At 44.7% G+C, this 25,247-nt stretch overlaps 1 protein-coding gene across 1 annotated transcript in view; it reads left to right on the forward strand.

The window, feature by feature from the left end:
* The window catches only part of kalrna (kalirin RhoGEF kinase a), a 989,478-nt gene that overhangs the window by 344,865 nt on the left and 619,366 nt on the right, over window positions 1-25,247 (forward strand). Inside the window, exons 3-4 of the mRNA XM_070875649.1 lie at window positions 16,895-16,969; window positions 18,915-19,029. Of these exons, the coding sequence (XP_070731750.1) occupies window positions 16,895-16,969; window positions 18,915-19,029 (190 nt within the window). The remainder of the gene's footprint in view (window positions 1-16,894; window positions 16,970-18,914; window positions 19,030-25,247) is intronic.

Genomic DNA, 25,247 nt, shown 5'->3' on the forward strand with positions numbered 1-25,247 from the left:
CAATCACAAAAAGCTTGCTGGTACACGCTGTGTTTCCCTGTATTCAAAGCCATGGAGTGTCTGCTCCACTTCTCCGTAATATAATTCTCCTATAACCTTCTACTTTGCCTTTTCTTCAGTAAGCAGGTGTGGCGACTTAATGGAGATGGAGATTGTAATTGCAGATGTAGCCCCATGATCTCACACAACCAGCAGGGAGCTGTGCTCACAGGGAACACAGTTCAGAGAATCAAAGCTAGAATGTTGGAGCTCCAACTCTGGAATCACTCCACAGTCTAAAAATGATCAGGTAGTAATATGATGGTCAGCAAGCATCTACAGTGTTCAACAATTCATTTAAGGACCTGGTTATGGTTCGACCAGGGCCTACACATCGATAGAATAATAATCTCTCAAAAGTTGCTTCGCCAACTCTCTCTTAACTGAGGTGAGGTGAGAGTGACTGCCCTTGACACCAAGGCAGCATTTGACCGAGTATGGCATCAAGAATTGACCGAGTATGGCATCAAGGGGCCCTTGTCATCATCATAGGCAGTCCCTCGGAATCGAGGAAGTCATGCTTCCATTCTTAACAAGAGTTCTTAGGTGGATCAAAGCATCTAAGTTCCCGGGCAACTATGGCGATGCGGCGTTCTGTCCTGGTAGCGGCCCTAGTAAAACTGAAGTCAACGGGAATCAGGGGGAAACTCTCCACTAGCTGGGGACATATCTTGCACAAAGGAAGATGGTTGTGGTGGTTGGAGGTCAATCATCACAGCCCCAGCACATCACTGCAGGAGTTCCTCAGGGCAGTGTCCGAGGCCCAACCATCTTCAGCTGCTTCATCAATGACCTTTCCTCCATCATAAGGTTATAGAAACATAGAAACATAGAAAATAGGTGCAGGAGTAGGCCATTCGGCCCTTCTAGCCTGCACCGCCATTCAATGAGTTCATGGCTGAACATGCAATTTCAGTACCCCATTCCTGCTTTCTCGCCATACCCCTTGATCCCCCTTGTAGTAAGGACGATATCTAACTCCTTTTTGAATATATTTAGTGAATTGGCCTCAACAACTTTCTGTGGGAGAGAATTCCACAGGTTCACCACTCTCTGGGTGAAGAAATTCCTCCTCATCTCGGTCCTAAATGGCTTACCCCTTATCCTTAGACTGTGTCCCCTGGTTCTGGACTTCCCCAACATTGGGAACATTCTTCCTGCATCTAACCTGTCTAACCCCACCAGAATTTTAAGCGTTTCTATGAGGTCCCCTCTCATTCTTTTGAACTCCAGTGAATACAAGCCCAGTTGATCCAGTCTTTCTTGATAGGTCAGTCCCGCCATCCCGGGAATCAGTCTGGTGAACCTTCGCTGCACTCCCTCAATAGCAAGAATGTCCTTCCTCAGGTTAGGCGACCAAAACTGTACACAATACTCCAGGTGTGGCCTCACCAAGGCCCTGTACAACTGTAGCAACATCTCCCTGCCCCTGTACTCAAATCCCCTCGCTATGAAGGCCAACATGCCATTTGTTTTCTTAACCGCCTGCTGTACCTGCATGCCAACCTTCAATGACTGATGTACCATGACACCCAGGTCTCTTTGCACCTCCCCTTTTCCTAATCTGTCACCATTCAGATAATAGTCTGTCTCTCTGTTTTTACCACCAAAGTGGATAACCTCACATTTATCCACATTATACTTCATCTGCCATGCATTTGCCCACTCACCGAACCTATCCAAGTCGCTCTGCAGCCTCATAGCATCCTCCTCGCAGCTCACACTGCCACCCAACTTAGTGTCATCCGCAAATTTGGAGATACTACATTTAATCCCCTCGTCTAAATCATTATTGTACAGTGTAAACAGCTGGGGCCCCAGCACAGAACCTTGCGGTACCCCACTAGTCACTGCCTGCCATTCTGAAAAGTCCTACTCTTTGCTTCCTGTCTGACAACCAGTTCTCAATCCATGTCAGCACACTACCCCCAATACCATATGCTTTAACTTTGCACATTAATCTCTTGTGTGGGACCTTGTCGAAAGCCTTCTGAAAGTCCAAATATACCACATCAACTGGTCCTCCCTTGTCCACTCTACTGGAAACATCCTCAAAAAATTCCAGAAGATTTGTCAAGCATGATTTCCCTTTCATAAATCCATGCTGACTTGGACCTATCGTGTCACCTCTTTCCAAATGCGCTGCTATGACATCCTTAATAATTGATTCCATCATTTTACCCACTACCGATGTCAGGCTGACCGGTCTGTAATTCCCTGTTATCTCTCTCCCTCCTTTTTTAAAAAGTGGGGTTACATTGGCTACCCTCCACTCCATAGGAACTGATCCAGAGTCAATGGAATGTTGGAAAATGACTGTCAATGCATCCACTATTTCCAAGGCCACCTCCTTAAGTACTCTGGGATGCAGTCCATCAGGCCCTGGGGATTTATCTGCCTTCAATCCCATCAATTTCCCCAACACAATTTCCCGACTAATAAGGATTTCCCTCAGTTTCTCCTCCTTACTAGACCCTCCGCCCCCTTTTATATCCGGAAGGTTGTTTGTGTCCTCCTTAGTGAATACCGTACTTGTTCAATTGGTCCGCCATTTCTTTGTTCCCCGTTATGACTTCCCCTGATTCTGACTGCAGGGGACCTACATTTGTCTTTACTAACCTTTTTCTCTTTACATATCTATAGAAACTTTTGCAATCCGTCTTAATGTTCCCTGCAAGCTTCTTCTCGTACTCCATTTTCCCTGCCCTAATCAAACCCTTTGTCCTCCTCTGCTGAGTTCTAAATCTCTCCCAGTCCCCGGGTTCGCTGCTATTTCTGGCCAATTTGTATGCCACTTCCTTGGCTTTAATACTATCCCTGATTTCCCTTGATAGCCACGGTTGAGCCACCTTCCCTTTTTTATTTTTACGCCAGACAGGAATGTACAATTGTTGTAGTTCATCCATGCGGTCTCTAAATGTCTGCCATTGCCCATCCACAGTCAACCCCTTAAGTATCATTCGCCAATCTATCCTAGCCAATTCACGCCTCATACCTTCAAAGTTACCCTTCTTTAAGTTCTGGACCATGGTCTCTGAATTAACTGTTTCATTCTCCATCCTAATGCAGAATTCCACCATATGATGGTCACTCTTCCCCAAGGGGCCTCGCACAATGAGATTGCTAATTAATCCTCTCTCATTACACAACACCCAGTCTAAGATGGCCTCCACCCTAGTTGGTTCCTCGACATATTGGTCTAGAAAACCATCCCTTATGCACTCCATGAAATCCTCCTCCACCGTATTGCTTCCAGTTTGGTTAACCCAATCTATGTGCATATTAAAGTCACCCATTATAACTGCTGCACCTTTATTGCACGCACCCCTAATTTCATGTTTGATGCCCTCCCCAACATCACTGCTACTGTTTGGAGGTCTGTACACAACTCCCACTAACGTTTTTTGCCGTTTGGTGTTCTGCAGCTCTACCCATATAGATTCCACATCATCCAAGCTAATGTCCTTCCGAACTATTGCCTTAATTTCCTCCTTAACCAGCAATGCTACCCCATCTCCTTTTCCTTTTATTCTATCTTTCCTGAATGTTGAAAACCCGTGGATGTTGAGTTCCCAGCCCTGATCACCGTGGAGCCACGTCTCCGTAATCCCAATCACATCATATTTGTTAACATCTATTAGAAGTGGGGATATTCGCTGATGACTGCACAGTGTTCAGTTCCAGTTGCAACTCAGTCCATGCCCATATGCAACAGGACCTGGATGACATTCAGGCTTGGGCAAGTAACATTCACGCCACACAAGTGTCAGGCAATGACTATCTCCAACAAGTGAGAGTCTAACCATCACCCCTTGACATTCAGCGGCATTACCATCACCAAATCCCCCACCATCAACATCCTGGGGGGGTCACCATTGACCAAAAATTTAACTGGACCAACCACATAAATACTGTGGCTAGATGAGCAGGTCAGAGGCTGGGTATTCTGCGGCGAGTGCCTCACATCCTGACTCCCCAAAGCCTATCCAGCATCTACAAGGCACAAGTGATGGAATACTCTCCACTTGCCTGGCTGAGTACAGCTCCAACAACACTCAAGAAGCTCGATACCATCCAGGACAAAGTAGCCCACTTGATTGGCACCCCATCATTTGGAAACCTCAAAGATGTTTTACGAATACATTAAGAGCAAGAGGATAACTAAAGAATGAGTAGGGCCTATTAGAGACGATAAAGGTAATGTGTGTGTGGAGGTGGAAGATGCGGATATGGTTCTTAATGAATACTTTGCATCTGTTTTCACAAAAGAGAGGGGCGATGCAGACTTTGCAATGAGGGAAGAGGAGTGTGAAATAGTAGATGAAATAAACATAGTGAGAGAGGAAGTATTAAGGGGTTTAGCAGCTTTGAAAGTGGATAAATCTCCAGGCCTGGCTGTTAAGAGAAGCAAAAGAGGAAATAGCAGAGGCTTTGACCATCATTTTCCAATTCTCGCTGGCTACAGGTGTGGAATTGCAGGACTGCTAATGTTGTACCTTTGTTTAAAAAGGGAGAAAGGGACAGACCGAGTAATTACAGGCCAACCAGCCTAACCTCGGTGCTGGGAAAATTATTGGAAAAAAATCTGAGGGACAGGATAAATCTTCATTTAGAAAGACATGGATTAACCAAGGACAGTCAACATGGATTTGTTAAGAGAAGGTCATGTCTGAGTAACAATTGAATTTTTCGAGGAGGTAACAAGGAGAGTTGATGAGGTAGTGCATTTGATGTAGTGTATATAGATTTTAGCAAGGCTTTTGATAAGGTCCTTCATGGCAGACTGGTCACGAAAGTAAAAGCCCATAGGATCCAGGGCAAAGTGGCAAGTTTGATCCAATATTGGCTCAGAGGCAGGAAGCAAAGGGTAATGGTTGATGGGTGTTTTTGTGACTGGAAGGCTGTTTCCAGTGGGGTTCCACAGGGCTCAGTACTAGGTCCCTTGCTTTTTGTTGTATGTATCAATGATTTAGATTGAATTTAGGGGGTTTGATTCGGAAGTTTGCAGACGATACAAAAATTAGCTGTGTGGTTGATAATGAAGAAAGCTGCGGGCTGCAGAAAGAGATCAATGAACTGGTCAGGTGGGCAGAATGGTGGCAAATACAATTCAATCCTGAGAAGTGTGAGGTCATGCATTTGGGGAGGGCTAACAAGGCAAGGGAATACACATTAAATGGTAGGATACTGAGAAGTGTAGAGGAACAAAGGGACCTTGGAGTGCATGTCCACAGATCGCTGAAGGTAGCAGGCCAGGTAGATAAGGTGGTTAAGAAGGCATATGGAATACTTGCCTTTATAAGCCAAGGCATAGAATACAAGAGCAGGGAAGTTATGCTTGAACTGTATAAAACATTAGTTCGGCCATAGCTAAAGTACTGTGTGCAGTTCTGGTCACCACATTACAGGAAAGAAGTGATTGCACTAGAGAGGGTATAGAGGAGATTTACGAGAATGTTGCCTGGACTGGAGAACTTTAGCTATGAGGAAAGATTGGATAGGCTGTGTTTGTTTTCTTTGGAACAGAGGAGGCAAAGGGGAGACCTGATTGAGGTGTATGAGGGGCCTAGATAGATTGGATAGTAAGGACCTATTTCCCTTAGTAGAGGGGTCAACAACCAGGGGGCATAGATTTGAAGTAATTGGTAGGAGGTTTAGAGAGGATTTGAGGGGAAATATTTTCACCCAGAGGATTGTGGGGGTCTGGAACTTACTGCCTGAAAGGGTGGTAGGGGCAGAAATCCTCACCACATTTAAAAAGTACTTGGATGTGCATTTGAAGTGCTGTAACCTACAAGGCTACGGACCAAGAGCTGGAAAGTGGGAGAAGGCTGGATAGCTCTTGGTCGGCCGGCACTGACATGATGGGCCGAAATGGCCTCCTTCCGTGTTGTAAATTTCTATGATTCTATCCACCACCTTAAACATTCACTCCCTCCATCACCGACATGGCTGCAGCATGTACCATCTACAAGATGCATTGCAGTAACTCAGCATGCCTTCTTCGGCTGCACCTCCCAAACCCGCAAACTCTACCACCTAGAATTTCCACGGCAGCTGGCGCATGGGAACACCTACACCTCCTCGCTCCCCTGCAAGTCACACACCATCCTGACATGGAAGTATATCGTCGTCCCTTCATTGTCGCTGGGTCAAAATCCTGGAACCCCCTCCCTAACTGCACTGTGGGATTACCTTCACCACACGGAGTGCAGCGGTTCAAGGAGGCAGCTCACCCCCATCTTCTCAAGGGCAATAAGGGATGTACAATAAATGCTGGCTTTGCCAGCGACGCCCGTACCCCATGAATAAATTTTTATAAACACTGAATGATTCACACAATAACACAGTCACTGGAGAACTATTGAGCTGAATCTTAGCTCCAAAAAACAGGTGGCTTGGGGTCTTGTCAGAGGTTAAAATGCAAAAGATCTGCAACAGGGACCGAACCCGCCTCAAACCTACCGCGTCCAGTTTTAATGGAGGCGGGACAAGGGGCGGGCGACCAACCAATCTGCTCGTGGGAAATGGGTTGGTCATTTAAATATTATAATGTTAACAATCATTCTATTTTTAACCACAGGCGGCCGGGTTTCCTGGGCCTTGGGAAACTTGGCAGCTGAAAGCAGATGAGAAGGGCTGAATCCATGAGCTAAGTATCTTTACAGCACTCCTTGTAGGCCAGGAGGAGTAGGTGTACTTCCTCCAGGTCCAACAAGCTACCCAGTAACCTTTCACTGCAATCTGTCTGCCCCCCCCCATCACCATCGGACTTTCCACGCAAACAGGACCCCCAGCTCGTGATCTGGATGCCATGGCGATCCAGATCCCCCACGATCCGAACCCCCCGTGATCACTCTCACTCTCCCAGTACCTGCTTTCGTGGGCTTCAGTCTTGTGAAACAGGCTTCCTGCCCGAAATCAAGCTGCCTGTGGCTGGTAACCCCGCTTAAAGGTACCCTGCAAGTTTCCTGAAACTCACAACAGCTACCCCTCCCCACACCACACAGAACTCGCCTCCAGTCTATAATCCAGGCCATCGTTTTAAAATTAATTAAAGGGTTTAAATCGGCTTTCAGTAGTAATTAGTAGTGTGAACAGGTTTTCCCATAAGTGAATCCCACTATTACTATCAGAAGTTTGCCTTTACTGTCCAATATGCAGTCATATGCTAACATAACCCAGGACTGTAACAATAAAAGCCCTGTGTTAAATGAACTGAATGCCGTAATCTTGCAAATGCAACCACATATGCTTCTCCAGTCTTCCAAGAAGCAAAACTGATGAACACTAAGATGAGACAAAAGAAAGACTTGAATTTTAACTAGCACCTTTCACGACCACTGGACATCTCAAATGCTCTCCAGCCAATGAGATACTTTTGGAGTGTAGTCACTGTTGTAATCTGGGAAACGTGGCAGCCAATTTGCGCACCGCAAGCTCCCACAAACAGTAACGTGATAATAACCAGATAATCTGTTTTTTGTTGCGTTGATTGAGAGATAAATATTGGCCAGTACACCAAGAATAACTCCCCTACTCTTCTTTGAAATAGTGCCACGGGACCGTTTACATCCACCCGAGAGAGCCAATAGGCCTCAGTTTAACGTCTCATCCGAGAGACAACACCTCTGACAATGCAGCACTCCCTCAGCATTGCATTGGAGTGTCAGCTGAGATTCTTGTGCTCAATCCCTGGATTGGGAATTGAATCCACAACCTTCTGGCTCAGAGGCGAGTGTGCTACCCACTGAGCCACAGCTGACACATGTCATTTATAAAAGATCAATGAAAGAAATCAAGAAGCTGCTAATCTGAGGAAGGACGTTCTTGCTATTGAGGGAGTGCAGCGAAGGTTCACCAGACTGATTCCAGGGATGGCTGGACTGACATATAAGGAATCAACTGGGATCTATTGAGGGAGTGCAGCAAAGGTTCACCAGACTGATTCCAGGGATGGCTGGACTGACATATGAGGAATCAACTGGATCAACTGGGCCTTTATACACTAGAGTTTAGAAGGATGAGAGGGGATGAGGCGTGAATTGGCTAGGATAGATTGGCGAATGATACTTAGGGGGTTGACTGTGGATGGGCAATGGCAGACATTTAGAGACCGCATGGATGAAGTACAACAATTGTACATTCCTGTCTGGCGTAAAAATAAAAAGGGGAAGGTGGCTCAACCGTGGCTATCTAGGGAAATCAGGGATAGTATTAAAGCCAAGGAAGTGGCATACAAATTGGCCAGAAATAGCAGCGAACCTGGGGACTGGGAGAAATTTAGAACTCAGCAGAGGAGGACAAAGGGTTTGATTAGGACAGGGAAAATGGAGTACGAGAAGAAGCTTGCAGGGAACATTAAGGCGGATTGCAAAAGTTTCTATAGGTATGTAAAGAGAAAAAGGTTGGTGAAGACAAACGTAGGTCCACTGCAGTCAGAATCAGGGGAAGTCATAACGGGGAACAAAGAAATGGCGGACCAATTGAACAAGTACTTTGGTTCGGTATTCACTAAGGAGGATACAAACAACCTTCCGGATATAAAAGGGGTCAGAGGGTCTAGTAAGGAGGGGGAACTGAGGGAAATCTTTATTAGTCGGGAAATTGTTTTGGGGAAATTGATGGGATTGAAGGCCGATAAATCCCCAGGGCCTGATGGATTGCATCCTAGAGTACTTAAGGAGGTGGCCTTGGAAATAGCGGATGCATTGACAGTCATTTTCCAACATTCCATTGACTCTGGATCAGTTCCTATGGAGTGGAGGGTAGCCAATGTAACCCCACTTTTTAAAAAAGGAGGGAGAGAGATAACAGGGAATTACAGACCGGTCAGCCTGACCTCAGTAGTGGGTAAAATGATGGAATCAATTATTAAGGATGTCATAGCAGTGCATCTGGAAAATGGTGACATGATAGGTCCAAGTCAGCATGGATTTGTGAAAGGGAAATCATGCTTGACAAATCTTCTGGAATTTTTTGAGGATGTTTCCAGTAAAGTGGACAAAGGAGAACCAGTTGATGTGGTATATTTGGACTTTCAGAAGGCTTTCGACAAGGTCCCACACAAGAGATTAATGTGCAAAGTTAAAGCACATGGGATTGGGGGTAGTGTGCTGATGTGGATTGAGAACTGGTTGTCAGACAGGAAGCAAAGAGTAGGAGTAAACGGGTACTTTTCAGAATGGCAGGCAGTGACTAGTGGAGTGCCGCAAGGTTCTGTGCTGGGGCCCCAGCTGTTTACATTGTACATTAATGATTTAGACGAGGGGATTAAATGCAGTATCTCCAAATTTGCAGATGATACTAAGTTGGGTGGCAGTGTGAGCTGCGAGGAGGATGCTATTAGGCTGCAGAGTGACTTGGATAGGTTAGGTGAGTGGGCAAATGCATGGCAGATGAAGTATAATGTGGATAAATGTGAGGTTATCCACTTTGGTGGTAAAAACAGAGAGACAGACTATTATCTGAATGGTGACAGATTAGGAAAAGGGAAGGTGCAACGAGACCTGGGTGTCATGGTACATCAGTCATTGAAGGTTGGCATGCAGGTACAGCAGGCGGTTAAGAAAGCAAATGGCATGTTGGCCTTCATAGCGAGGGGATTTGAATACAGGGGCAGGGAGGTGTTGCTACAGTTGTACAGGGCCTTGGTGAGGCCACACCTGGAGTATTGTGTACAGTTTTGGTCTCCTAACTTGAGGAAGGACATTCTTGCTATTGAGGGAGTGCAGCGAAGGTTCACCAGACTGATTCCCGGGATGGCGGGACTGACCTATCAAGAAAGATTGGATCAACTGGGCTTGTATTCACTGGAGTTCAGAAGAATGAGAGGGGATCTCATAGAAACGTTTAAAATTCTGACGGGTTTAGACAGGTTAGATGCAGAAAGAATGTTCCCAATGTTGGGGAAGTCCAGAACCAGGGGTCACAGTCTGAGGATAAGGGGTAAGCCATTTAGGACCGAGATGAGGAGAAACTTCTTCACCCAGAGAGTGGTGAACCTGTGGAATTCTCTACCACAGAAAGTAGTTGAGGCCAATTCACTAAATATATTCAAAAGGGAGTTAGATGAAGTCCTTACTACTCGGGGGATCAAGGGTTATGGCGAGAAAGCAGGAAGGGGGTACTGAAGTTTCATGTTCAGCCATGAACTCATTGAATGGCGGTGCAGGCTAGAAGGGCTGAATGGCCTGCTCCTGCACCTATTTTCTATGTTTCTATGTTTCTATCTCATAGAAACGTATAAGATTCTGATGGGACGGGACAGGTTCGATGCGGGAAGAATGTTCCCGATGTTGGGGAAGTCCAGAACCAGGGGACACAGTCTTAGGATAAGGGGGAGGCCATTTAGGACTGAGATGAGGAGAAACTTCTTCACTGAGAGAGTTGTTAACCTGTGGAATTCCCTGCCGCAGAGAGTCGTTGGTGCCAGTTCATTGGATATATTCAAGAGGGAGTTAGATTGGCCCTTATGGCTAAAGGGATCAAGGGGTATGGAGAGAAAGCAGGAAAGAGGTACTGAGGTGAATGATCAGCCATGATCTTATTGAATAGTGGTGCAGGCTCGAAGGGCCGAATGGTCTACTCCTGCACCTATTTTCTATGTTTCTATGTTTCTTTTACAAATTACATGTGATTGAACAGGGTAGTAATTCCTGAAATGTAATTTCTTCCGTAATGCCTCCCCGAACATATAAAGCAATAAAGCATACACTATCTCAATTAACAAGCTAATTTAACTTTTCCTGGTCAACTTTTTCTCTCTCAATCTGACTGCTCTGTCTTGAACATGGGAGAATATATTTCCTCCCAGTTTCCCTTACCAGCCTTCTAAACCTTACCAGGACATTGTTTCTCTCTTTTGTTCCCTACCTGGATAGGAAGTTGTAAGTTTGACTTTGGACTCTCTCCTTGTCCGGAGGTTGGTCAATAAAATATGTTGTCTATTAATACAAAAGCAAAAAACTATGGTTCTAGAAATTGGAAATAAAAACATAAGATGGTGGAAATACTCAGCAGGTCAGGAGGCATCTCTGGAAAGAGAAACAAAGTTAACGTTTCAGTTCGATCATTGACTGAAATATTAACTATGTTTCTCTCTTCATAGATGCTGCCTGACCTGCTGAGTATTTCAACAACATCTTACATTCATATAGCGCCTTTAATGTAATAAAACATCCCAATGTGAAGCATGTAATAAAACATGTTTCACAGGAGCATTACCAAAAACAAAATTTGACATCGAGCCATATAAGGAGGTGTTAGAGCAGATGGCCAAAAGCTTGGTCAAAGAGGTAAATTTTAAGAAACTTCTTAAAGGAGGAAAGCGAAGTAAAGAGGCGGAGAGGTTTAGGGAGGGAATTCCAGAGCTTAAGACCGAAGGAACTTTTTCTGTTTTTGTGCTACTGTCCTCTCTCGGTGAAGGTTCCTTGGTAACTAACCCCAGCTGAGTCCAAATGCACGAGATCATCCCAACAGTAATAGATGTGGATGATTACTAGGTTGTTAAGTAAATTCCATTGCTTCAAGCAATCTGGATAGACATTTCATTTGGATTCTAAATCACATCTCCCAACACTGCTGCTCAGAGAATTTAACACTACGCTCGTAAAATTTAACTGAATAATAACATTTTAATATAAATCATACCAAGGACCTTGCATGACAGCAGTCAGAATAGAAAATGTAAACCCCAAAATGTGACAGGTGATTTATCACACAAAATTTAACCAGATTCAAAAATCTTCAACCTGGTATAATAAATTATAAAAAATACATGCTGTGATGTTATATTAGATTCAATGGCTTCTTATAATTGACTGTAAGGAAGTGCCCAATAGGATCTCTTTCAATTCATTTTTTTTAACCTTAAGTATGAGCTGCTTTGAGCTGTTAATAGGTAATTAGTTGGTTAAATGAGTGGTGTGACGAGCAGTTAAATAGCTGGTGTAATTAGTTGTTTTCTGGCAGTTTTTCTTGAGGCAGTTGGGCTATTGTGTAAATTAATTCAACATAAATTTGAGCTGAGTAACAAGATATTAATTTTGAGCTGTAAGAGGCCAACAAAGTGTGAAAGATCAAGAGACTGTGGAGTTTAGCCTCAGCATGAATTCAGCCTTGGGGTTGTCGTTGGATGAGCGTTTCTTTCCCATAATTAATGATTGCATGAAGTGGCTACGTGAAGTTTAATTCTTTAAGGCTCCTGCAGTCTGCAACTCTGTCATCCTCAGCAGAGCTGGGAGCAAACCTCACCCTCTGGTGAGCTGTCTCCTGGGCTCACTGTTCTCTTTAAGCTGTGGGGCCGGGCAGTGTTCCAGGGTTCCCGCGCAGCACGTTAAAAAATGTTACCGGGAACATTGCCTGGGCTGTTCCTGTCACCACTTGTGCCAGGTGCATCGCCACATGCAGATCCCTCTACCTCAGCGGCAGTGCCAAACTCTGTCCTGGTGCTTGGGAGTGATGAAGCTCCTCAAAAGCACTGCTCCTCTGAGCTGTCTTCTTCAGGGGGCTGTGGCTGTTGAAAAGGACATAGTGGAAAGAGAAATGAGAGAGGCATTAGGAGACTGCCAGTTGCAGAAGACATGCATCACAATGCAATTTGATAGTCAAATTGGTGAATGTGCAGTTCAGTGAAGCCCTCAGCCTTGAAATAGGCGGTACGCACGACTCTGGCAGGCTGATAAATGACTGTGGTTTGTGGCTGCAGCTCCCCCAGCATTTAGAGGGTAGAGCAAGGCCGTTCAGGGATAGTGTCAGAATACACTTCTTCACACAAAGGGTAGTGGAAGTCTGGAGCTTTCTCCCCCGAAAAATCTGTTGAGGTTAGGCCAGTTGAAAATAATAAAACTGAAGTGGATAGATTTTTGTTAGGTAAGGGAATGAAGGAATAGGAAACCAAGGCAAGTAAATGGAGAGATTCAGATCAGCCATGATCTCATTGAATGGCGGAACAGGCTTGAGGGGCTGAATGGCCTACTCCTGTTTCTCTGTTCCTAAAATTCAAATTTACAAGAGGCAAAATTAGTTGGGAATTTGTACCCTTGAAACTATGGAGTAAATGAGTTCTTCTGAAAATCTAAACTAGATTCCAGAAAAGCTGAAGGCAGCAGAAAGACTAATGTACCTAATGCGACTGTATCTTGGTGCAGCTAGGCTCTTGCACGCTCCTGCAACTGGACTAGACGGGTTGTACCTACAAATACAGCCGGGAGTTTTTTATGTGCAGAATATGGGTTGTACTCGCTATGGTGACATGATTTAAAAAAAACATAATTTGGCTTCAATTTTACTTGCTAAATAGGTTTAGAGAGTGGAAATGGATCAACTGCCCATCAACCGGTTACCAAGGAGAGCCAAACCTTTAGAAAGTTGTTTTGTTTCAAAAGAGAACACTCCTTTTACACAATTGTTTGAAACGATATGGGAAAGTAAATCTTTAATGCAGGTTGCATCTTGAAATTGAGATATGCTAGTAATAGAGCTGTCAGATAGTTCCACGAGAAATTATTTTAATAGGTTTTCACTTAATGTGACTATTTTCAAAAGTTTAATGCTTCATTGGCTATATTAACATTTTTTACGAATTTCAGATGTAGAGAAATAGAGTGCAAGGTTTTCCTCTCAAACAGAACAATTAGAGGAAAGTGTTTAGCATGTGTGAATGAACTTTTATAAAGTAAATTAAGTAACATTTACAAACTGCAGGCAAGTGTCATGTGATCAGACATCATGTGATCATACCTCCAGAAATACATCCAATCAGGATTGGCAACCTTACTTTGGATACATTCTCCATTGGTATTTAAAGCAGCATAATATGATTGACATGAAAACCTTCAGAAATTAGAACACTATTTGCTAGTTAATGATTTTTATATAAAAGCCCTTAGTGATGCTCTGATATTATACTGCATTTTACAGATACAGCTAAGATTGCTTAAGGGAAAGGTTGCAAAGAACTTAAGCTAGCATTCACACTTTACGGGAAATATATACAGGAGTGTTCTATCTCTGTAGGCCAGATTTATATTTCTCAGCTGACCCCATTATAAACATGATGTACGATATTAGAACTCATTTTTTCCTGTCATGTGACGTGGAGTGCATTGAGAAACTCAGCGGCTATATTGGTAATAGTTTATGTTGGTAATGAAGAAATACTGATATCAAACCTTCAGTTGGAAAGTTTTATGAAGGTGCATACAATTAATTGTATAAACCTTTTTAAAAAAAGACTATTTCCAAAGCGTAACTTATTCTGCGAGTTTGGATGACTGCACAAACCCTCCAAGCCTCATTCATATGGTTCTTGGCAACGTTTGTTTCCCTCCCCCACTAAATATGTTACAGACTTGCAAGACAATCAAAACCATCATCTTGTTCCTTATTTTATATATTCAAATTTGGTGAATTAAAACTTGGTTTTATATTTGAGCTGAACAATAAACTTAACAATTTTACATGAATAATCGGTATAATTGACAAAAATATGATTCAAACATTCAACATTTTTGGTGTTGAAAGCCAAATTTGCACGTAGTTAATGATTTTGAACTGAATTTGAATGACTTCACCCTCCACAAACCATTGAGTTATGGCCACACCCAGCATATAATTGCCAGTATTTATTGAATTCTGGAGACCCACTGCAATCAGGTTTCATATTGAGACATATTCAGAGGCAGAAATATGTAAATTGTTGGCAGATTCAGCCCTTCTGCTATGGTGTTGCAATGGTAAAGTGTCTTGCTAGAAGTAATTGTATTTGCATGTGGTGGAAGGTGTAATAATGCAATTGTAGATCACATGGAGTCATTGAGTACATTTAGTACAATAAATAAAAATGTAAGCAAAAGCTGCATTTAAATGTTTTTCTTTCAGCAGATATAATGCTTGCTTCAGTTTGAATATGCCGTTGAAGTGAATTTGTTTTGTTTTCAGAATGAGGTGTTAAAAGCTGATTGTTTCTGAAATTAAAATGGATGTTAAAAATCCAATGAAAAGCAACAGGTTCTCCTGGTATCCTGGCCAACATTCCTGCCTCACCAAAACAGCTAAACTGCTCATTAATCTCATTGTGGAATCTGGTTGTGCATGAAATGGCTATCATTTTTTTAAATAGCAGTCACTGCATTCAAAGCGATTCATTCTATATGAAACAATTTGAGACATTTGTGGGGGACTTGAAAGGGGGTTATATAAATGGTAGTCTTTCATTTTAAGTTTACATTTGAATTTTAGGGGCAGAAATTCAAGTGCACTCTCAAAGTGTTAATTTTCTTACTTCATTGAAGAATTGAGTAGAGTGCTCCTGTGTAGGTTACTGCATCTGGTTAGTTTAAAGGAGATCAGTACTGTTGAAGGAAGTAAGGACCTCTTATGTAGCAACTAAGTTTCGTGTTTAATAGATTTCCACTGACACTGAACTTGGTTAAGAGCTTCTCTGCAAATATCAGGAGACCTACATGTCATCCAACTGGAAGTGAGATGGACATAGCCCGCTGAAGGAGATGCTTGTGGAGAGTGTTCATCAGTTGCTATAGATTTTTTAGACAATTTATTTTCAGAGGTTGGTTGTGTTGCGCCGAATTCGCTAGATGTTCGAAAGATCGAACAAATAGGTTCGCAATTTTCCTTTTAGGGTTCTCACAATAAGTTTAACCTGAACAAAAGACTATGACACTAGATTCACAAGCCAACTTATCTTTAATAAATGCTTTAGCAAACACTGCTCATTAGTTACTACAGAATATAGGACTCACAACCTATATAGATTACAGAATATAGGACTCACAACCTATATGGATTACAGAATATAGGACTCACAACTTATATAGATATTACCCGATTCGGTCCGAGGTGATCAAGCTCCGTCCGACTTCAGCTTAGGGATTTTATCCCAGGTTCCTGCTGTCGAGTGTGGCTCCTAGGTTCTCGCTAACTTCCTCCAAATCTTGTCTCCAGTTATACCCTTACTTCTCTCAGTTAAACACATATCGGTTTCAACAGATTCTGCTGACATTTCAACTTTGTATATATACATCCTTCTGTTATTGTAACCCTGTCTTGCCTCCATGAGTTACTACCAATGTCAGTGTCTTCGTTACGGGTGTGTGTGCCCCATATCTTGATCAGTTAGGTCTTTTTCATCCCTTCCCACCCCTGTTGTTCCTACAGCGTGTTTCTGCTAAGGTAAACTTCCCCTCCCATTTGGCCACATCTGTTATTCCTGCAACTAACCTTTTGTTTGTTCATTAGCATTTATAGGGACCCTGTTAACTGACATCCATTATTCACACACTATCTCTTACACATGGTGACTCCTTTGAATTTGGCTTTACTATTCTGCAGCTTTTATCCTTATCTCCTTCTCCCCGAGGTCAGTGCCTGCTGTTTTCAGTGCAAGAGATGCTCAGTCTACCGGTTTTACCTCAAGCCTGAGCTAAATTCTTATTAATCATGAATTCTTTCTGACAATTCCACATTTGAGAGTCATATTTGTCTTTTCATTGGTGAGTTTTATTGCAACCATTAAAAACACAAAAATGGGTTCTCATCAGTCTGGAAAAAATGTACACTGCAATCAATAGTATCTAGCAAACGAATTTCTCAAGGATCACCTGCCGATGTTATTGTATGTTCATATCCAGTTGGATAAAATATCAGTCTCCTGGGTCCTGTGGAGGACCATTCAAGTATGGATTACTCTGCACTTAAGGTAGTCTATTAAACAGGAAGTCGGTGGGATACACGAGGGGTTTAGTTCTTCCTATCAATAGATTGCACCTATAGCAGTAATCGCCTTCAGTGAATATACTGCCAAAATGGATAATTACAAATGTTTGTTTTGCAGGACCTTTCAGAAATGATGGATTAAAAGTATCTGATGTGATGCCTATAATGAAGGAAAAAGTTGCTTTTGTATCAGGTGGGTATAGTCATGTTAAGTTAACAGCATTTATAATGATGGACCTTTAAAGAAATTGAGGTCAGGCTCGCCTGATGATTTAGCTCTTTTACACAGTGATCAGCGAAGCCCTACAGACCAGGGAGGTCTCAGGATTGATTCAGTCCATTGAATAAGCTGATTTCAGCTGGGTGTCAGCTGGAGTGGTAGAAGTGGCATCGTCGGTGCCTCTGGGTTAGAGGAAGGAAAATCGTCCAGGATACCCATTCCTGATTACTATCTAGCAAGTCCTGCTAAAAAATGTAAACATCAGATGAGGTCAGGATTGGACTCGGTTATGATGCTCCTCTAATTGAATAACCTGCCAATGCTCACTAACAAGACTTGGGTGTCAGGCGTTTGGCATGCATGAAACTGCACCTCTGAAAGGGTCAACACTTTCAGGAAAGGAGGGAAGAAAATTGGAAAATAAAAAATGTTAAATATCGCATGCAAAAAGGATACTTATAGTTTAGATATTATTTCTCCCTTTTTCTGCATCAAAAAGATAAAGAGGGTTGATGATTTACCACCAAAATAGCACCCAAACTGAACTTTCACCCATCAGTGTATCTGCGCTGGGAACCAGCCCAATTATTCTCACTGCTCCTCATTACGTATTCATCATAGAATCCTAGCATTATTAGCACCTTCTAGAGGTTGACTGCCTTTGGGAGGGGAAGGAAAATCCAGTGCTGCTTTAATAGCTGCTATGGCTGTGGCAGCCATTTTGTGTCAGTTACAATGTGTCTCACTAGAGTGTCAGAGGCTGCTGCTTCATCTAGGCACTGAGCCCATAAATTTAAACACTCTACAACTGAGGTAATTCTATCTATAATTCGGCAACTGTTTGGCCCTGAGAGAAGGAGGCCAACGAAGAGCAGTAAGTATCGTCTCCAACAAACCCTCACATAGCTACTCCGTGCCGGAAGAAGTTCACTGACCTCTCCAGAGCAGCCAAAGTTAAAAGAGGCAGTCAGTCTTTTCAATAGTGCACTGAAAAATGAACGCTTTCTAGTTGTGTAACCATCTTTCCCTCACTATTATTAACACCATCTATAACTTACCACTTACATGCAAGAAGTACCACCATTCCCTTCACAGCCATTTCTTGCTTCTGTAAGTGTACTTTTAATCACAGCTGGACATGTAGGGAAGCAGTGGATGACTTGCATGATAGATATTTCATACACAGCCCAGTTCTTATCTCCATTAAGGAATGCACTCTGAAATCTAGGTTGTATTCCATATGCTGACATACAGAGTACCATCACTCTCCCTACTTTTGCTTAAAGAGGAAACAATCCACAATCATCTCAATCGCATAAGACTCCTACTGCAAAACATCAGCCAGCAATGTCAGAGCTTCCTGCCACTGTAGCAGAAGTAAGATGCTGGGATTTAAAGGGTACACAGTAACAGGCACCACGCAGAGGCATAGCACGCTTAAACAGTAGGTAAGTTGTCAGATTTGTTTTAACTGAAATTATATTGTCTCTGACGGGTTTGCTGTCAAAGGGGAACCATGGTGGCAGGAATCGTTTGCAGTGAGCTTGAACCTTAGTTTTCTGAAGGACTTCCTTACAAATTGTGCCTGCAGCTGTCTGGCAACTATTGCTTCGTGAGGTAATCGTGTTTCTGAGGATGCGGGATGAAATATTCCTACCTGGATCTGCAGACAGGGAGGCATAGGTGCCAGCTGGCAGGAGACTTGCAGCGTCTGTTCAGCCTGGCACCTCTGCAACAGTCCTCCTGCTTGTTGGAGCAGAAGAACAGGGGGAGACCTACGGGAGACCCCATTATTTCTGAAGTCCAATCCACAAAATTAAACGAAAAAAAATTAAATGAATTCCTGTTCAACTGTAAAACTGTATCGAGTTACTCAGTGTTTACATATTGAAAAATATAATTTCCATCTTCATTGCAGGTGGACGTGATAAACGAGGTGGTCCAATCCTAACTTTCCCAGCTCGCAGTAATCACGATAGAATAAAACAAGACGACCTCCGGCAACTTGTCACATATTTAGCAAGCGTGCCCAGGTAGAGAATCACATTGTGTTTGACACATTTCAGTGACAAGCTTATTGGTGGAATTTGTTCTTAAAAATACATTAATTATCCTACATTTTCTGTGGAAAACATTATTCGAATATGTTTGGAATTCAATACATATTTTCCCAATTTGAATAGAACTAGTATGTTTTTATAGGCCATTTTTATAGTGTTCATGTGCACAAACCTATTTTTGAATGAATTACTCACATGTAAATTAACAGTGGGCATACTGTTTCGTCTCCTGTGTATTGCTATTATGCATCATCATCATAGGCAGTCCCTCGGAATCAAGGAAGACTTGCTTCCACTCTTTGCACGAGTTCTTAGGTGGCTGTACAGTCCAATACGAGAACCACAGTCTCTGTCACAGGTGGAACAGATAGTCGTTGAGGGAAAGGGTGGGCAGGGAGCCTGGTTTGCCGCACGCTCCTTCCGCTGCCTGCGCTTGATTTCTGCATGCTCTCGGCGACGATACTCAAGGAGCTCAGCGCCCTCCCGAATGCACTTCCTCCACTTAGGACGGTCTATGGCCATGGACTCCCAGGTGTCAGTGGGGATGTCGCACTTTATCAGGGAAGCTTTGAGGGTATCCTTGTAACGTTTCCTCTGCCCGCCTTTGGCTCATTTGCAGTGGACGAGTTCTGAGTAGAGCGCTTGCTTTGGGAGTCTCGTGTCTGGCATGCGAACTATGTGGCCTGCCCACCGGAGCTGATCAAGTGTGGTCAGTGCTTCAATGCTGGGGATGTTGGCCTGGACGAGGCGCTAAATCCCTCCCAGGGGATTTGCAGGATCTTGCGGAGGCATCGCTGGTGGTATTTCTCCAGCGACTTGAGGTGTCTGCTATACATGGTTCACGTCTCTGAGCCATACAGGAGGGCGGGTATTACCACGGCCCTGTAGACCATGAGCTTGGTGACAGTCTTGAGGGACTGGCTATGTTTCTATGTCTTCAAACACTCTTTTCCTCAGGTGGCCGAAGGCTGCACTGGAGGCGGTGTTGGATCTCGTCGTCAGTGCCTGCTCTTGTTGATAGGAGGCTCCCGAGATAGGAGAAGTGGTCCACGTTGTCCAGGGCCACGCCATGGATCTGGATGCCTGGGGGGGCAGTGCTGTGTGTGAGGACAGGCTGGTGGAGGACCTTTGTCTCACTAATGTTTAGCGTAAGGCCCATGCTTTCATACGCTTCGGTAAATACGTCGACTATATCCTGGAGTTCAGCCTCTGTATGTGCACAGACGCAGGCATCGTCCATGTACTGTAGCTCGATGACAGAGGTTGGAGTGGTCTTGGACCTGGCCTGGAGACAGCAAAGGTTGAACAGCTTCCCACTGGTTCTGTAGTTTAATTCCACTCCAGCGGTGAGCATATCAACTGTGAGAGGTGGAGCATGGCAGCGAGGCAGACTGATAAAAGGGTTGGGGCGATGACGCAGCCCTGCTTGACCCCGGTCCAGACGTGAATTGGGTCTGTGATGGATCCGTTGGTAAGGATGACGGCTTGCATGTCGTCGTGGATATGGTATATCATTCACAAGTGCAAGGGGGAAGTGTGGCCCTTGCATTTAACCTCAGTTAATTTTCATTTGCTAATGTTTAAAATTTTGCACCCATGTCCAAGGTCACTCAAATCTTATCTCTGTGGAAGGAACAAGGAAAAGAAAACTTTCTGAGGAATGAGGATTCATAAAAATAGGAATGGGAGGAGGGGGGAAATTATTTTATTGAACTTGTCACAACAGAAGAAAAGGCAGTTTAATGAGCTGCCTCTAGGGGGGGCGTAGAGAGAGATATGTGGGGGTGAAGAGAGAGACGTGGGGCGGGGGGGGCGCTGGGGGGGGGTCGGAGGGAGGTTCTTCCAATCCAGAAGTCACGACACTGTTACTATTCATTTCATATCCAATAAAACGGCTAACAATCCGCATACAATGCCCCATCTGTGGGGGGTGGGGGTGTTATGTATGCATGTTAATGTATGCACTGTAACACTAGACGACTGAATGTACCTTCACCCTGTATACACTATACCTGTACCACCAGAGGGTGCTGCTGCTGGAGACTGTAGGTAACCAAGTATAAAAGGGAGCTCACTTCTTGGTGTCCTCACTCTAGGAGCTGCAATAAAGGACTACGGTTACTACAGTTACTACAGTATACCCTTAACTCGTGGAGTCGTTATTAGAGTGCTTGCATACACAACAACTGGCGACAAGGTTACGAATTTCCATGCACAATATGTCTAACCTAAGCAACTTCCAACAATTCGCTGATGGGGAAGATTGGGATGCCTTTGTGGAAAGGCTAGAACACTTTTTCATCGCGAACGACCTAGCTGGGGACTCACCGACCTCATTGGCGGACAAGCACAGAGCCATTCTGCTCAGCAGTTGTGGACCCAATATCCACGGCCTCGTCAGGGACCTGCTAGCCCCAGCGAAGATCTATGCAGAGCTCGTAACTTTAATACAAGAACAACTCAAACCTAGAGAGAGCATCCTCACAGCCAGACACTGGTTCTACACCCACCGACGGCCCGAAGGTCAAGAAATTGCTAAATATGCTGCAGATCTGAGAAGATTGGCTGCACCGTGTGATTTTGGTGACCACCTAACCGAAGCACAAAGGGTCATCTTCGTTATTGGAATCAGCCACGAGGACCTCCTCCATAAACTGCTCTCTGCGGACACTACGGTCACCCTGCAGAAGGCAATCAAAGTGAGCCAGGCATTCATGATTTCGGTCTGCGACTCCAAAAGGATGATGACTCACACCCAGGACTCTAACCCGACGAGTACAGTGAACCGAATGTTGACTTTCAGCGGCAAGACTGCTGCCCCGAGTCCCGCAACCCTAATATAGCCACATGGGGCCAACCGGCTCGCCCCGGTGCTGGCACTGTCGGAAACTACAGGGCCCACCAGTGCCGATACAAAGACTATACCTGCAAAGGCTGCAACACTAAAGGTCACCTTCAGCAAATGTGCAGAAGAAGTTTTACTGACTGAGTCGCTGAAGTGTTGGCCGGTCACCCGGGCTCCAGCGTTGATGAAGACGAAGCTGCTCAGCCTCTGGAAGAGGAGTACGGAATATATACCTGCTCCACAGAGGGTTCCCCATGGAAAAAGGAAGTAGAAATCAACGGGGTTCCAGTCTCGATGGAGATCGACACAGGGGTGAGCCAGTCGTTGATGAATCAGACGGCCTTTGAGAAACTCTGGGACAACCCCACCAAACGACCCAAAATGTCCCCAATCCAGGCAAAGCTGCTCACCTACACAAAAGGCACCATCCCAGTCGTTGGCAGCGTGGAGGTCCAGGTATCCCATGGCGGCGCGATGCACAAGCTTCCCTTGTGGATCGTTGCCGGTGGTGGTCCAACGCTGCTGGGAAGAAGATGGATGAAGCAAGTCCAAATCTGTCGGAATGACGAAGGCCTCCGGGCCCTAGTGTTCGACATCCTACGCGGCCCCAAACTTGGATCCATCGCAGCACCTGAAAATCCTACTGTCCATCTCGACTGCACAGTAACGACAGACTGCACAACTCAACGGCGAGATGATCCAACCTGAACAACCAGACCTCACCTCCGGGCTCCAGTGGCAGGACTCCGAGGGAAGAGGATCAGCGCAGAAGGTAGATTCCCGGCGTCCGTGGCAGAACCTGGGGAGAAAAGGAATACCGTAGCCTACCTCGTGGAGAAAAAGAAGATGGTGCCTGCAACATGAGACGAAGCACCTGAAATCAAGATGGCCACGAACAGACCATGAGGGGCATCGTTGAGGGAGCGGCGAACCGGCCCTCTTAAAGGAGACTGGCAACCCAAAACGATTAAAGGGACAGTTCCACTCTTGGCACAGCGATGCCGGTGATATTAAGGATAAAAGTGTAATTAATTAATGCAGGTATATAAATGTACTGTTCAATGGTGATGCCGGCAATGCTAACGGGAGAAATGTAATGAATGCTTCAAAAAGTGATGCAATTGACAAGCTTGTACTGTTGAACAGTGATGCCAGTAATGCTAACATTAAAATGTAACCAACAAAGGCAGGTATCCAAATGTAACCTTGTACAGAGATACTGATAGCACACAAGAAAGCGTTGTGACAAATGTGAAAGTGTAAAGAGAGATAACAATGTCGAGTCAGCTAGTTGCGGTCGGCACCAATGTATCATGTATACTAATGATAGAATGAAAAATGATACCGGGTTCTACATGTATACTGACAATGCCAAAGGTAACCCCCCGTGGGAAACACCCAGGTCCAGCAGGCTACCTGATCATGTAGCCTGCATTTCCGGGACCGATGTGATGCCCCAGAAAGGGTTCACACACTCCCAGTGGGAGTATACCCACTGCAGGGACAGCGGTCAATGGGCAGCACAGCCACCACCTCTGGCAACTTGCCCCAGATCGGCCCTACCTCCCACCGCCCTCCCCCCACCCACCCCCCCCCCCCCCGCCCCGACTACCAGGGCCAGCACCGGGAACAAGAGGCCAGTACCCTCCAGCTTTCCTGGCGGAACCTGCGATGACCAAATTTCCACCACCAGTGGAGGACAAGGAGGCCACACCACCCTGTGGCCCTGCCCACCACTAAACGCCACCACCTACCCATTCAACAATGTACGTACCTTACCCATAACAACATGTACTTGCTCCACCACTGCGGAATCCTCCAACAGTGACATACCCACATGGTCTATGTATGGGGGCGGGGGGGGGGGTGGTGGGTGGAAATGGATGTGTGCAGCCATGAACACATGGATCACACCTGGCACCCACACAACCCTCACCACAACCTCCCACCGTCTACAACTGATCAGCTCTCCATGTCATGGCAATAAGGACTTGGGAAAGGCTTAGGGGGAGTGTTGTTATGTACGCATGTTAATGTATGCACTGTAACACTAGACCACTGAATGTACCTTCACCCTGCATACGCTATACCTGTACCACCAGAGGGTGCTGCTGCTGGAGACCTAAGGGTCACCTGTACACTGCAGGTAACCCAGTATAAAAGGGAGCTCACCTCTTGGTGTCCTCACTCTAGGAGCTGCAATAAACGACTCAGGTTACTACAGTTCAAGTACTATACCCTTACCTCGTGGAGTCGTTATTAGCATGCTTGCATACACAACAGGGGTGAGGTTATGCATTTGCGCTGGTGTAAGGGACTTTGGCTGGGGGAGGGATGCACTTGTGCTGGGGTAAGGGACTTCGGCTGGGGGAGGGATGCACTTGTGCTGGGGTAAGGGACTTTGGCTGGGGGAGAGATGCACTTGCGCTGGGATAAGGGACTTCGCCTGGCACTTGGTGGCTTTTAGGGAGATCTATCTGGCTTCTGAAGTCAAAATGGATCAAGTTACAATTTGCAGAGTCACTCAGAACTTGGGCTGGGCAGTTCCAAGTACACATTCCACAGAAAATTCATGGTGTGGCTTATCCTCCAAAAGGGGATCAATCAGCAATAGGTGCAGTGAAATTGGAGAGGCAGTGAGAGACGAGGGCAGTACAAATAGATGCATCCTTGCTAAACTTGTTGCAGTATATGCGCATCTCATTTACACCAGCTACAATCACTTGTCATTCCTAGCTGACATCCTGAAAACTATATTCTTGCACATGGATTGAAGTTAGGCCTACCTGCTTGTAATTTTGTACCCATATTTGCTCTGAAATCCACAGAAACAAAACTTTGGCCCTAGTGATTCTGACACAGTACAAATTCAAATGCCGCACGTGGTAACAGATCATTGTTAGTTTTGACTGATGGTTGCCTCGGGACACAAGTGATCCCCCACAGATTCCTACTGTTGTAAATCCTTACCTGACCTACAGTTTATAAAATAACTGAATTGCAACATAAACCAATATTTTATTCTTTGATTGTTATTTTCTTATTTTGATGAGACATTAAGCCAAAGTCCTGTCCACAATACTCAGGTGGACATTAAAGCTCTCATAGTACTGTTTGAAGAAGAGCAATGAGTCTGTCTGACCAACATTCCTCCCTCAACCCATACTTGAGCGACGAAGCAGAGAGCTACCTTTGGAACTGCACTCAAGGGAAAATGCCCAATCAGAAATACAAATTAGCTTGTCACTTGTCTCATTGTGTTTGTGGAATGACTATGGCAAAGAATGGCAGCTGTGCTCAACTACTCAAACTCAATTTGACTGTAAATGGTGCATCATTAATGTTT

This window comes from Pristiophorus japonicus, chromosome 3 (assembly GCF_044704955.1).
Source record: "Pristiophorus japonicus isolate sPriJap1 chromosome 3, sPriJap1.hap1, whole genome shotgun sequence".
Lineage (NCBI taxonomy): Eukaryota > Metazoa > Chordata > Chondrichthyes > Pristiophoridae > Pristiophorus > Pristiophorus japonicus.